At 46.6% G+C, this 15,778-nt stretch overlaps 1 protein-coding gene across 2 annotated transcripts in view; it reads right to left on the bottom strand.

The window, feature by feature from the left end:
- Positions 1-15,778, bottom strand: part of MDGA2 (MAM domain containing glycosylphosphatidylinositol anchor 2) — a 504,154-nt gene that overhangs the window by 172,669 nt on the left and 315,707 nt on the right. For both annotated transcript variants that reach the window (XM_072986938.2, XM_072986939.2), the window contains exons 7-8: positions 12,633-12,962; positions 107-400 (exon numbers count right to left, since the gene is read on the bottom strand). In XM_072986938.2, the coding sequence (XP_072843039.2) occupies positions 107-400; positions 12,633-12,962 (624 nt within the window). The remainder of the gene's footprint in view (positions 1-106; positions 401-12,632; positions 12,963-15,778) is intronic.

The following is a 15,778-nucleotide window of genomic DNA, read 5'->3' as shown; positions in this document are numbered from 1 at the left end:
TGATCGCAAACGGACAAGAGAAGTTCTCCAGAGAAGAACCTGCCCAGAAAACGACAATGTAAGCCAACTGCGACAAGAGGTAAGAAAACGGGACACATGGACTCACACTGTACAATGAGCTGGACCAGAGCTTCTCTTGGCTTGACGTTAAATCCATTGTATTGACTCGTTTGACACTTGTAAGTCCCGGTCATCTCTCTTGAGACGTTGACAATCCTCAGGATCCCGTCGTAACTCTCCATCTGCATTGAGCCATCCGGCATGGGGACCTCCTTGTCCGCCCTGGACCACAGGATGATGGGTTTGGGCTTCCCCGTCACCTGGCACTGCAGCTCCACCGTATCTCCTTCTCTGGTGACCAAGGGCGACTTTTCTTGGGGGACGGTCAGATTGGGTGGAACTTCAAATGGGGGGGGCAAAAGGAGACGGGAGGAAAGAGAAGAAAAGGAGAGAAGTAAACGTGGTATGGTTAGTACCGAGAAAGTCTAAATGGATCCGAGCGGTCTTACAGTCAAAGATAGAACTTGAGAGTCCACCGACTGGGTCCCTTTGAAACAGCCTTCCCCCCTCCCTACAGTGCCTACTGTGGGGGATGCATTTATGTGTCGGTATATACCATCTCTTCCTTGGTACAGAATTTGTGGTTGTGAACGGGGCTTTATAGATTTGAACATCTAGGTAACCCTAGAGGACAGCAAACACATGAGAACAGCCCTGGCTCAAAGAGGCACATCTAATCCAACACTCTGTTCACGCAGTGGCTACCCATACCTTTACAGGAAGCCCACCCGAAGGCCACGAGGGCAACGGCAGAGAAGCCCCCTGTCCTGTATGATCCATCCACTTGACTAGAGACTCACCCTCCAATCCCGTTTTAAAGCCATTCTGGGCTTTCCACACCGACCCCAGCTGACCACCTCCCCCACGGCTTGTTTTTTTCTTTCCCCTCCTCTTCTTCTCTCCCCTCTTTTCCTGTGAGATTAGTTGGTGCTAACTGTTCTTGTTTTTTTTTAAAGAGTTAACCCTATTGTACTCCATACTGTATTGAGCCACTTAGAACATCAGGGAACTTATGCGAGGCTGTTGTTTGTGGATTATAGCTCTGCTTTTAATACCATTCTACCAAATAGGTTGTTTTTTAAAATGATCAACCTGGGATTACCTCAGGAGATATGCATGTGGATAAAGGATTTTCTGACAGATAGGCCACAGTCAGTAAGGATGGGATCTCACCATTCTTCTACCCTGATACTAAGTACAGGAGCTCCCCAGGGCTGCGTGCTAAGTCCCTTCCTCTATTCCCTGTACACACATGATTGCACCCCACTGTATAACACCAATGCAATTATTAAATTTGCGGATGATACGACAGTGGTGGGGCTCATAAATAAGAACAATGAGTCTGCTTATAGAAAGGAAGTACAAAGGTTGATACTTTGGTGTAAAGAAAATCATCTCACACTTAACATCAAAAAAACTAAAGAACTCATAATTGATTTTAGGAGGAAGAGATATGTACATTTACCACTGTACATAAACGGTGAGGAAGTGGAGAGAGTTGGCAGTTTTAAATTTCTGGGTACTTACATCTCAGAGGACCTCTCATGGACTATAAATGCCAACATGCTAATGAAGAAGGCACAGAAGAGGCTGTATTTCCTGAGAATGCTCGGCAAGTTAAATTTATCTCAGCATTTGCTTCTGTCATACTATCGTAGCACCATTGAGAGTGTCCTAACCTATGGCATTCTGGCATGGTTTGGGAGTAGCTCTGTAGCGGACAAAAAAGCTCTACAGAGAACCATTAAAATTGCCCAGAATATCATCGGGCTCCAGCTACCAACCCTGGATGACATCTTCACATCCCGCTGTCTAAGGAAATCACATAGCATCCTGAGAGACTCTTCCCATCCTGCTTATAACTTTTTTGAACTGTTACCATCTGGCAGAAGATATAGAACAATTAAGACTCGGACCACACGTTTTCTCAATAGTTTTTATCCCAGAGCTATAATTGCAATTAATAATCAGCTTAAAGACCACCAGTAGTGAATAATTAGTTGGACTGTGTAACTTGGCCTGCGGTGTAGATGTTTGTATTTTTAGTGGGGGACTTTTAGTGGGTGGGGAGTGTTTGGGAATTTTATGTGTGTGCATGTGTCTGGTCTCTGGGTGTCTGTGAATTTCGTTGTATGTGTATATACTTACAATGACAATAAATTATTATTATTATTATTATTATTATTATTGATTTTAATGTCTCAATTTTTATGTTGGTTTTCTAGTTTATGTGCTATAATCCGCCCAGATTAGTGCAGTGATATGGATGGGAATGGGATACAAAGTGAATAAATAAATAAATAAATAAATAAATGAATGAATGAATGAATAAATAAATAAATAAACAAACAAACAAACAAACAAACAAACAAACAGTTGGCTTAAACCATAATTTAACAATAGATTGCATAAGGAGTACTGGCAAAATTTTTCAGTTTTTCCAGTTTTCATACCTACTGAGACTTCACCCACATCAGCAAGATTTCCTGGCTTCCTGAAACACACACACACACACACACACACACACACACACACACACACACACAAATTTCCTTCACTTCCTCCCTCTCTCCTTCTCTCTCTCTCTCTCTCTCTCTCTCTCTCTCTCACACACACACACACACACACACACACACACACACACACACACACACACACACACACAGACACAAAGTACTTGTTCCACCCAGTTGTAGCTTAATGTCCTTTCTAGTGAATCCTGTGCAGGAAAGATGCCTTCCTACACAGGAAGTTGAACAATCTTGCACGGTTAGATGTTTTCTTTGGCCTTTGCTGATGAATCTTAGGACACAGTAGCACAGACCATAAGAACCATACTTACATTGATTCTGCTGTTATTTAAATTCTTTTATGAATTTCCATTCACATGACGCACAACTGAAATTGATTCCTATGGCCAACCAATTGAGTTTTTTCAACCTCAACGACAGGGGCTTTTTAAAATCATCTGATCCCTAAATCGTTTCTATCCATTTCAGTTTGACATACGTGAATGTTGCCGTCGATTTAGTTTGCACCTATTTGTTTTTGCCGCCATGGGCAGTGCATGGCCACTGTGCTTATTCCCTTTATCTTTTTTTCAAATGCTAAGTGATGTATTGGTATTCTCTCCCCCAAGAGTTTAATGCTGCATCACTTCCTTGTTACACACGTCCTCGCCTGTCCCTTCCCAATGTGGAGAAACACCCCACCTTGTGAAGAAAGAAACAATGTGCCCTGAAAACAAGTAACTAACTACCAAGGGAAAACCTTGCATTATGAAACATCTTCCAATATTGCCTTCTAAAGTTCTTCACACAACTTTAGATGCTACTTTAGCGATATACCATTTATGTATTTTTTAACAACAAAAAACAATTTAGGGCAGTGTGTTCCTGAAACAGAATGGAAAATGACTCAGTTTTGTTGGGTTGGCACACGTGGCCTCACCTGTTCAAAGTTCAAGATATGCATCGAAAGAAAAGACAGCTGTGTGAATGCACCCAGCAATTTATACACCATGTGACTATAAATATGTATCAGGGTACATGGAGCAGAAAATTGACATGATTCAAATGGCCTGTGTGATTTGGCCCTATGTTGTCAAGATGCCCTTCTGCACCAGGATAGTAACCATTCTACACAGCTGGGCGTTTGGGCTACTCGTTGCAGGCAAATGCTTCCTAGGAAGGATGCCAATCTTTATGAGAACTGTGACAATCCTATGCACCTTGGCACTTCTCCAAGGAAAAAGTAAAAAAATATGACCATGAAACTTCAAGAAGATGGGCAAGGCTTCCTTCCAGTGAGATTTCTCAAGGGAAAGAGAAATCTCATGCAGAGACATCGCGCTGGAAAGAGGAAAAATGCAATTCCTTTTGGTTTCTTTCTGAGAGTGAGAGGCTGTGAAATTCACATCTCTCCTGCTGGGTGAACAAGTACTGTTTAAAATCTGTCCTAAAACAGTCGCTAACCCGTTTCATTGAGGAAACCCAGTTAGAAACTCGCTCATCGTGACAACTTGTAGCATTAGAAAAGATGCTCTCACTTTTTCTTCGCTCAATGGGGGGACGCTCCCAGCCTGATTACCTTGTCTTTTTTCTGATGGGGGACCTCTGTCTATTTTATTGTATGGAGGAGGATTCTGGCATGTGAGTCTGGACTTCCAAACTGAACCAGCCCTAGCACTGTTTGGACCTCTGTTGAAACCTGTCTTGGGTCCCCTATGGGGAGAAAGGCAGGCAGCAAATTGACCAACCAACCAATAAATAGCTAGTACTGTTGATTCTCTCGCCCGCCTTCCATTTCTGTATGTATGAAACTGAAACATATATTTGGGCCTATGGAGCTTTTAGGCAGTTATAAATGACTAAATGAGAAAGTTAAAAAAATAAGACAATGAGAATCACTGAGGGCTGGGTCGATCTCAATGAGAATGTACGCATTTGTCAGACAGTAACAGCAGCTAAAAATGCACGTAGGTGAAAAAGCACATCGCTTCAATTGAACTAACTATCTGGCCATCTTTCCATGCCCGTGATCTCTTACGGATCAGACCCCCCCCCACAAAGACCCAACAATTTTAAAATATTAATGCTTTAATGACTGTTTTTAATATAGGGCATATTATTAAAATATTGCCTACTTTTAAGGTTTTTAATGTTTTTAAAGTTTTAATTTTGTTGTACGCCACTCAGATACCACTGGTAATGGTGCGGCTAAACAATCTTGCAAATAAATAAATGAATATATGCATTTATTTATTTATTTCGACCTCTTTTATTTAAAGGCCAGGAAATCAGAAGGGCAAATATTTAAACTAAGGGCTTCCGAGATCACCTTCAGCCACCAACAAAATGGTCAGCCTTTATCAATACAACTTGGCTGAATTGTGTCCCTATCTGGAATCGTAGCGCTTTGGAGCTAGATCCTGTGAAGAAAGGGCAGGGAGAGAGAGAGAGAAAGGAGTGGAAATGAAGGTGAGGAGGAAAATAGGGAGGAACTGCCTAATCCTAGTTAAGCCTCCTTTCCCAGCCAATAACTTTCGTGGTGGCGCTGCGGGTTAAACCGCAGAAGCCTCTGCTGCAAGGTCAGAAGACCAGCCGTCGAAAGATCGAATCCACGCGATGGAGGGATTCGCTTGTCCCAGCTCCTGCTAACCTAGCCGTTCGAAAGCATGTAAAAATGCGAGTAGATAAAGAGGTACCACCTCGGTGGGAAGGGGTAAGGGCCTTCCGTGTCTAGGCGCGCTGGCCACGTGACCACAGAAACTGTCTTCAGACAAAATGCTGGCTCTACAGCTTGGAAACGGAGATGAGCACCGCAACATAGAGTCAGACATGACTGGACTAAATGCCAAAGGAAACCTTTACCCTATTGAATATTTGGAATGCAATGGGTAGGATCCCAGATTTCTTCATACTTAATCAGTAACAGAGGAAATTTATGCATATATATACAATTTGAGCAGATATTCCCTAACTCTGCTTTGCTCTGGATCCATCTCACCCCATCGATGTGGCACCATCTGCTACCTGGATACCGAGAAAAGAAACCTCTGCCTTCTTCAGGTGTCTCAACTGTTTGGAGAGGCAACATATCATAGCACTGACGATCGGTCACAAACACGAAACATTAATCATCTGAGCAAATGCAAATACAATGAAATAAAAGTTGCCACGAGTGAGACAGCTGTATGATTCATTTGGATTTTCTAAAATCTAAGCAGATTCATATCTCTTGCTGAACAACTTCTCTTGATTTTATGATTAATAGGGTTTTTTTGGGGTTTTTTTCTTGTGAAAAAAAAGAAAAGAAAAACACAAGATGCATTTAGCTGGAAGCATGCTCCTGCAGCTCTGTAATACATCTAAACACACCAACAGATCAACGAGATCATCCAGAACGACCCTCAGCTCCTCTAAAGACCCAGAAACCATCCAACGTCTACATGTCTCAGTGAAAGCAACCAGGGCTGGACAGAAAAAAACTATCCAGGCTTTCTTGACATTTCTTGCAAAAGAAGTCTATCTTGGGAAACCCACCATGCTCCTACTCAAAAGGAAGGGGTTGCAAATAAGCAGTTATAATTGCAATGCTCTTTTGCAATAACTAAAGCACAACTAAAATTATGCTCTCTCCAACTGTGTGTGTTTAGTCGTTTAGTCGTGTCCGACTCTTCGTGACCCCATGGACCAGAGCACGCCAGGCCCTCCTGTCTTCTACTGCCTCCCGGAGTTGTGTCAGGTTCATGTTGGTTGCTTCGCAGACACTGTCCAGCCATCTCATCCTCAGTCGTCCCCTTCTCCTCTTGCCATCACAACTTCTGGGAGTTCTCGGTCCACATACTGCTGAAGCCTACCTTGGAGGATTTTGAGCATAACCTTGCTAGCGTGTGGAATGAGTGCAATTGTACGGTAGTTGGAGCATTCTTTGGCACTGCCCCTCTTTGGGATTGGGATGTAGATTGATCTTTTCCAGTCCTCTGGCCACTGTTGAGTTTTCCAAACTTGCTGGCATATTGAATGTAGCACCTTAACAGCATCATCTTTCAAGATTTTAAATAGTTCAACTGGAATGCCATCACCTCCACTGGCCTTGTTGTTAGCCAGGCTTTCTAAGGCCCACTTGACTTCGCTCTCCAGGATGTCTGGCTCAAGGTCAGCAACTACATTGTCTGGGTTGTCCGGGATATCCAAATCTTTCTGATATAATTCCTCTGTGTATTCTTGCCACCTCTTCTTGACGTCTTCTGCTTCTGTTAGGTCCCTCCCATTTTTGTCTTTTATCATGGAGCTCTAACTAAGTAGGGGCAATTTGAATCAAGGAGATAAATTAATACCCCACAAAGACCCACAAAGATAAACCAAGGGAAAAGATTTGCATATCTGTTACATGCCACACTGGTTCATCCCCTTTTTCACTCTCTCCCACTCCTTAATTTTGCTTTCCTCGAAATACAAACCTCGAAGTTTGTATTTCTTTCCAATTTGCCCATATCGCTACGGCCTTGACAGCACTGCAAAGGCATTACAGAAAGTCACCACGAATCCGCCATGAGGAAAACAATAGAAGAGGCCCCCGAAACTGACAGCATTTCATTCACAGAATAATTAGATGGATTTTGACAATAAACTACATGAAACCCAGAAAAGAAAGAAAGTGGATTTAAAACAAACAAAAAAAAGCCCACTTCCTCTCTTTCTGTATCTGTTGCTCAGAGTACCAGAAATGGATAAATCAAGTGGAGTGAAAAAGTAATGATTTCCCCATTTTAAAAAAGGCATTTATTTCCGAGATAATACAGATTGATCAGAGAAAGCGTGTTTTCTTTAGTGCTTGTTAAAAGTTACGGAAACGAGCGCTCCAGATTATGGCGACAGCTTACAAATAACTCAACTGAGCCATTAATTATAGCCTAGGACTTCACTTTTGTCATTACGGCAACAGACACAATTTGAAGTGCATGCGTGTGTGTGTGTGTGTGTGTGTGTGTGTGTGTGTGTGTGTGCGTGTGTACGTGCGTGCGTGCGTGCATGCGTGTGTGTGTGTGTGTGTGTGTGTATGTATGCACTAATGAACTGAAAGAAAAGACTGGCAGTTTCAAGCATTGTGTAAATCACCAAGAGAACACAGCACTCCTCCAGCAGGACGATGGGTTTAATCAGAGGGTGACATTTAATTAGCAAATTTCTTTTGTAGATAAAAGGTCAGCTGAAAGGAGAGCAGTCCACCCTGACCCGCCACATCATGGCCCAAGGAAGCTTTGTATGGAACACAGAGGCTCAACCATGAGTCACACTGCTGAAAAACATATTGGGGGGGGGGAGAAGAGAGACACGTCCTTCTCTGGCTGTTTACAGAAACGGCAGCTTCTCAGTCCCGGGCAGCCATCCACTCCAGTGACCTGGCTTCTAGGGCATCCATACAGGTTGAGGAGGTGCAAAAGACTCTAGAGAACAGTATGTGAAGGTCGGTCCAGTTTGACTCAGACAGCCATCTCCTCTGCTATTGGCAAAGTTTTTCTCCATGATCTCCTCCAGATGTTCTCCCTTACACGTGATGTCCGAGATCTTTCTCTCTAGAATTGTGAGGGATCACCTTGGGATTTTTTTTCCCTTCGAAGGAGACCTGTAACGTGGTAGAGCAGGAAGGGACCCCTGAGCATCCTTAAGTCCCTCCACCCCACCAACACAGGACACTCACACACATCAAATACACCTGACAGACGGTTTCAAGAAAGAGGAAGCCTGATTTCGGTTGAATCTCAGGAAAAACTTCCTAACTGTTAGAGCAGCACAACAGTGGAACCCATAACACTGTTATGGAAGGTGGTGAGCGCTCCAACACTGGAGGCCTTCAAGAGAAATTTAGACAACCATCAGTCTCATATTCTTTGATTTGGATTCCTGCACTGAGAGAGGGACGTGGTGGTGCTGCGGGCTAAACCGCAGAAGCCTCTGTGCTGCAGGGTCAGAAGACCAGCAGTCGTAAGGTTGAATCCATGTGACGGAGTGAGCGCCCGTCGCTTGTCCCAGCTCCCGCCAACCTAGCGGTTCAAAAGCATGCAAATGCAAGTAGATAAATAGGGACCACCTCGGTGGGAAGGTAGCAGCGTTCCATGTCTAAGTCGCACTGGCCATGTGACCACGGAAGATTGTCTTCGGACAAAAACGCTGGCTCTATGGCTTGGAAACGGGGATGAGCACCGCTCCCTAGAGTCGAACACGACTGGACAAAAATTGTCAAGGGGAACCTTTACCTTTTACATGCACTGAGCAGTGGGTTGGACCCGGTGGCCTTACAGGCCCCTTCCAATTTCATTATTCCAGGAAAACCTTTGAGGAAGGCAATCCCACCACCTCCTGATGTTGTGAGTCTCACACTCACAACAACCCACATTTACTGTTGGGAGGCAAGGCAAACAGCAGTATTTGAAAGACTCAAATAGTCTTTCTATTGGAGTGCCAGTTCCACGGCAGGTATGACGTGCCAGCCTGGTCAAAAGAGGGGCTTTCTCCCTCCTTCACTGGCCTTGATTGGCAATGGACTGGGAATTAATTTAGCTTGAATTCATTTTAATAAGAGAAGTGGGGCATAAGCCAGGATAGCTATCCCAGCTGTGATGTCTCTAAAGACCGTCGCATGCAGAGCGAGGGTCTCAGAAGGTTGTCTTGAGATGGCCGTGGTCCGACAGCAACGCCGTGGGCGGCGTGGGTGAGGTGGCCCAAGAGACAGCAAAAGAGATTGGTTCCACTTTGTGAATATCCTCTATCTCTCTGCCTTGCACTTTTCTTTACACCTGGCAAGGCATCATATCCAAGAGCTGCTATAATCTGTCACCGAGGGAAGAAGTTATGGAAGGCTTTTCAGAGGAGAGCCATCTGATGGATGCTTTCGATCCGTCCCATCGCTCTTCCAGATAAATCCATCAGAAATAACCGTAAGACGTCGGGGACTTTCTGCTTGAGAAGAAATGCTCCGTCGTGCAGAATGGCCCTATCACCGTACGCAAGACGGTCGCGGACAGTCTGCACACCTGCAAAGGTTCATCCATCATCCACGAGGCATCTGATAAATCCCACCTCCCCAGGCCAACACCCTACTTCTCCGTTTTGTTTCAGCACCATTCTGTGTGAGGTGCTTTGCTAAAGTTGGAAAGAACAGGTTCTCGGAAACAACAACAACAGCAACAACGCCTCCTGCTGCCATGAGTCTTGAGCACTCCTCACACCTGTTCTGCAATGGTTTGAAATACTAGACCAAGCTGAGGAAGTGGAGGGTGTCCAGAGCTTTTGAGACAAAGCTCAGTGCACGCAAGGAGGTACCGGGTATGAGCAAGGAAAGAATCCCGCTTGAAATCCTGTCACAGTTCGAGTAGGCAACCTGGGTCGAGGGGGACGATGGGCCAGGCTCCATGGAAGGGCACCTTCCCCTACTGCCCTCTTTCCTTTCGCTCAAGGATGGGAATTAAGCGACTTCCTTTTGGAGACACGGAGCAGAGAGGGACAGGCTGGAGAGATGCACACCTGGCCCGTGACTCTTCCCTATGGTCTGTGGGCGCTGTGGGGAGACCCAGTCAGCCCTGGGCAGGACAGGACGGATTACCCACCGTACCAACCAAACAAGTCCTTTCCTGCAAACATTTCATACCTCCATCCTGTATACACCCACTCACTCTTGTGAGCCATGAAAGAAAAGTGCCTGTGTTTCCTCTGAAATGGTCTCCCCCCCCCATCCCTGTGAAATTACACCTTACTCAATGCTCGCTCTTTCGATCACGCTTGGATGCCCAGACCCCGACCTCTGGTTTTCTGGAGCAAAGCATCCTGACTGTCAAAGAATCCTACAAACCCTGGTGATGATTTCCTAACCTTTCAGGGATTCTTAACGGTCAAATCAGAACAGATCAGGCGAGCTGGAAGAAACGACACGGGGCAAATAGGGTTACTTGTGTTTTTCCAGCTCAGTTTGAGGTGAACTTTTCTAAGAACCTGTGCCTCTCTCTCTCTCTCTCTCTCTCTCTCTCTCTCTGTGTGTATTTGTGTGTGCATGGATGTGTGACACAAAGAGAGAGAGAGAGAATATGAGAAAGAGAAAGACAAAGGGAGAGAGAGAGAGAGAGAGAGAAGGCATGCATGTGAACTGAACAAATCCCTGACATCTCAGCTCCTACTATCCCTGGACAATTCTCAGATATCTTCCTTGGGACCTACACAGAAGGAACATCAGGATTGGTACTCAGCTGCAGCAGTATCTGGCAGGTGGCGTGTTCCGCTCTAACACGGCTTCTCATCGGCTTCAACAAATATTGGACTATCTGGACAGTAGGTAGATACGTAACCCTTCCATAGATATTCTCAAGCAAGATCTAGTCTCGTTATGGCTCTGTTCTCCCGGCCCTGATATTCTTCCTAGAAAGTAGGGAGCACGGCCTTCCCTGGGGGCACTTGGTTCTCTCCATGTTGGAAGAGCCAGCTGTCCTTCAACTGAGCAGCACTCCGGCAACTTTGCCTCCTTCCTTTGCAACGACATGACCCTAAAAAAGTGACTTTAAAAGACATGCCCAGATACGGCCTTAAGAAATCAGGAAGCAACACAGTTCTCTCCCCCCCCTCTCCTCACTTTACTAGCTGTAATAGTTATGGGTCCTGGTCAGGGAGAGGGCGAAATTTCTAGCCATGGGTTGAGTCAGTCCAGCTGTGAAGCAACACAAGCGTACAGAGACCATCCACTCTTGTCCATGTTTTGCCTCCATGGCCAACAACTCAACCGAACCCTTCAGAGCTCAGCTCTTCTTTAGCTCAAGCTCCCGTTTGTGTGCCTGCAGCAGAGACAGCCTGGATGTTCCTCTCTTGCCACCTGGAAGCCCAAGACACGTGTCTACCTGGCTCGGCTCATTGAGTCGGTCTCATCTTCCTTGCTTCCTGCACCAAGAGATGCTCCGCTCATTGGTCGCCGTGGGTCAATTGTTTAGATACAGGCCTAACTTGCTCCCCAAATTAGCTCATTTGGTTCAGACTCATTTGGGGAAAGGATCTCGGAAGTCCTATTATTATTATTATTTATTTATTTAATTTATATCCCGCCCATCTGATACATCAGTATCACTCTGAGCGGCTAACAACATATATACGATTACAGTAATATAAATCTAAAATATCAAGTAGCTTAACATAATAAAATCATAAATAATAGATAGATAAGAAAAGAAATAATAAACTAGATTGGGTTAGATGTTGGCAGGAGGGAAGGCCTTAGCATAGAGCCATGTTTTTAGCTGGGTTTTGAATGTGCCCAGCGAAGGGGCCGCGCGAATCTCAGGAGGGAGATTGTTCCAAAGGCGAGGAGCCACCGCCGAGAAGGCCCGGTTTCATGTCTTCTCCCTCCGGGCCTCCCTCAGCGTCAGGCTCCTCAGCCTCACCTCCTGGCTCGCGCGGGTGGTCCGGGTACAACTTGGTGGGTGAAGGCGTTCCGTCAAGTATCGAGGTCCCAAACCGTTTAGGGCCTTGTAAGTGAGCATTAAAACTTTGAAGTCGATACGGAAACGAATGGGCAGCCAGTGCAGTCTAGCCAGAATAGGAGAGATGTGATGGTATTTCCTCACTCCAGTGAGGAGTCTGGCAGCTGCATTCTGCACCATCTGAAGTTTCCGTATCAGCCTCAAAGGTAGCCCCACGTAGAGTGCGTTGCAGTGATCTAATCTTGAGATTACGAGCGTGTGTACTAAGGTGGAAAGCGCCCCCGTGTCGAGGTAGGGCCGCAGCCGAGCAATCCGCCACAGATGGAAATAGGCGGAACGGACAACCGATGCCACCTGTGTTTCCATGGTGAGCATCGGGTCCAAATGTATGCCCAAGCTGCGGACCTCACTCACCGGAGCCAGGGTCGCCCCCCCCAAACGAGAGAGAGCCACCCAGGCCACCTGGAAATCCATTTGGATGTCAAGGACTTCCATATCATGGTTCCCGTTCTCCTGTTGACCACCCACCTCCCAGTGCCCCCCCCACTCCACCTCTCGACTGCCATTTGCACAGAGGGTAGGCACAAAGCCGTTCCAGAAGCACCCTCACCTGTGCTGCTGGATATGTTGACGTCAATGCTGATATCTGAAATGCCTCCTCCTTTCAGAGACGCGACACAGGTGTACGTCCCAAAGTCCGTGAACTTCAAGTCAATGATGTCCAAGTTGGTGGTCCCTGGAGAGACGTCCGGGTCTGTCTGAGTAATCACCATCCTCTCGGAGCTGCGGAGAGGCCGTCCATTCTTAAACCAACTGAAGGTGAGCTCTTCCGATGGAACTGCCTCCACCTGGCAAGAGATCTTGACCTCTCGGCCAATCTGGATGTTGTCGTCTTTATGATAAGGGTCGGGGGTGATCCAGAATCGTCCTTTCCTCAAGGCTGGAAAAATAAAGTTAAAGACTTTAGAAATCAGTTGGATACAGGAATATCACAGGGACTTTGGAGAAGGAAGGAAGGAAGGAAGGAAGGAAGGAAGGAAGGAAGGAAGGAAGGAAGGAAGGAAGGAAGGAAGGAAGGAAGGAAGGAAGGAAGGAAGGAAGGAAGGAAGGAAGGAAGGAAGGAAGGAAGGAAGGAAGGAAAAGCTGATGATGGATAGAAGGAAGGAAGGAAGGAAGGAAGGAAGGAAGGAAGGAAGGAAGGAAGGAAGGAAGGAAGGAAGGAAGGAAGGAAGGAAGGAAGGAAGGAAGGAAGGAAGGAAGGAAGGAAGGAAGGAAGGAAGGAAGGAAGGGAAAGCTGATGATGGATAGAAGGAAGGAAGGAAGGAAGGAAGGAAGGAAGGAAGGAAGGAAGGAAGGAAGGAAGGAAGGAAGGAAGGAAGGAAGGAAGGAAGGAAGGAAGGAAGGAAGGAAGGAAGGAAGGAAAAGCTGATGATGGATAGAAGGAAGGAAGGAAGGAAGGAAGGAAGGAAGGAAGGAAGGAAGGAAGGAAGGAAGGAAGGAAGGAAGGAAGGAAGGAAGGAAGGAAGGAAGGAAGGAAGGAAGGAAGGAAGGAAGGAAGGCACACACATACTGTAAATGAGACACATCATGATTATTGTGTCATTAGGGGGGTAAGTCCCATCCCTTGTCAAGTCAGAGTAGAGCCCCTTGCCTCTCCATTAGGTCCTGGGCCACCTATGGTCACTATGGTATAGAGGCAGAAGGAAATTTAGTGGACGTTCATTTCTGGAGGAAACCTTGATCCATGCTTGCAGCGGGCTCTAAATGGCACAGTGCCCCACCTTGAGATGATGGCATGACCCAGGAATAAAGCAGTAATCTGGAATAGACTCGGGAGGCTGAGGAACTGGTGGTATTAACAGAGGAGACACCCGTCTCTGAGTGCTTGAGACACACATGGACGGCTTCGAACTTCAGAAGATCCAACACCCTTGAGACCCATTAGCCGAAGACCTCTAAATCTAAACCAGCAGCATCAAGCCTTGACCGCTGGGACAGCACCTTCTTCTTCAAAAGCTCCATCCCACCAAGGGGTGATGGGCTAAATGACAGCAATAAGGTAAGCATTTAAGGAGAAAGGTGGAGAGACAAGGGAGCAGGGGGGGCTTGGCTCCAAAGACCTATCCCATCAGAGGGGCAGCTGGTCCCAGGAATCCATGAAGCTCCAGACCTTGTCTGAGCAAACCGGTCACCTGGAGAACAACCCCCAGGCGGTGCCCTCTGTCCTGCCTTGAACCCCAAATGCTTCCACCACTTGCCTAGGGGCACAAAGTAAGCCCTAGAGGCCATGGAGAAGGAAAATTGCACCACCCTGCCGGGCCTCCAACCTTTGGGCCAGGCGGTGCTGCACCAACGGTCTTGAACGTGTGTGGCACGTGCATCAGGAGAAGGATGGTGCCCACGGAAGGTCCATTTTAGCAGCCATCCATGAGGGACTGCGGAGTCTCCCCAAAGGAGGTGAGGACTGGGAACACATTTGGGTGCCCCCCTGGGTCAGGAGAGTGCTCTGCCAGCTGAAGCGTCAACTCTGGAAGCACCATGCTCTTCAAAATCTTTATTAATGACTTGGATGAGAGAGAGTGTGTAGGATATGTATTCTCGAAGGCTTTCACGGCCAGGATCTGATGGCTGTTGGGGGTTTCCCAGGCTGTCTGGCCATGTTCTGGAGGTTTTTCTTCCTAACGTTTCACCAGCCTCTGTGGCTGGCATCTTCAGAGGACAGAAGTCAGCACTCTATCTGTGCTCTGGTGCACAAGTTAAAGGAAGTCAGATTTCGGCTGAATCTCAGGAAAAACGTCATAACTGTTAGAGCAGTACGACTGTGGAACCAGTGACCAAAGGAGTGGGTGAGTGTTCCAACACTGGAGGCATTCAAGGAAAACCTAGATCATCACCTGGCAGATATGATGGTATTCCTGCACTGAGCAGGGGGTTGGGCTTGATGGCCTCGTAGGCCCCTTCCAACTTCACTTTTCTATGATTCTATGAAACAAAGCAGCAGTTGTAGCGGGTCATTTATTTAATGCATGTTACTATTTATGTATTCAAAACATTTTTAGCCCACCTTTCTTCCTTAAGAGGACTCAAGGGGACTGTCATCGGACAGTAACACCCGTACGATTGTCCAGGCCACAGCTATTGCAAAAAGGTGCTTGTGCGTGAATGTGGGCCTACACAGATGAGTATGGGGTGGGGTGGGTTTAAATCGAATCGATAGGTGTTCGACAGAAGGGATCCACGGTGCCTGCAGAGAAGATGCTGAGCTGTCTAGCAGGCGGCTTGTGTGTTTCACGGCCCCGTCTGTAACTTTGTCCGCGTGCCGCCGTTTCGCCTCCTCCCTCTGGAAGAGGCCCCCGAGGAAGATGACATTGGCCCGGCGTTTTATTAAGTAAATATTCAGGCCGAATGCAAACTTTGGAAAGCAAATACAGTACTGAAATGCAAATTTGTCGTGGATGCCGCAGCCTCACCGTGAACTCATTGCTTCTCAGCCACTTATTTATTCGGCTGCCGCCTGCACGCCCCCACTCCCCCAGGAGAGATGGGGCCGGGTGAACATTTGTCTGCCTGGATCCGTCCACTGACATCTTTGCAGCCAACACAGTGTGACATGAGAGCATTGCCTTGGTGTCAGGACGCCGTTCTTGAACCAATAAGGAGCGCTTGGTACATTCGCAGAAAGCAAACCTTCCAAGGGCATCCATAGTTCACGGCAGGACAATTTCCCCCTCCATAGTTTTATCAGCACAGCCAAGA

Source organism: Pogona vitticeps, chromosome 1, assembly GCF_051106095.1.
Source record: "Pogona vitticeps strain Pit_001003342236 chromosome 1, PviZW2.1, whole genome shotgun sequence".
NCBI lineage: Eukaryota > Metazoa > Chordata > Lepidosauria > Squamata > Agamidae > Pogona > Pogona vitticeps.
This window is presented reverse-complemented; position numbering and strand designations above follow the sequence as displayed.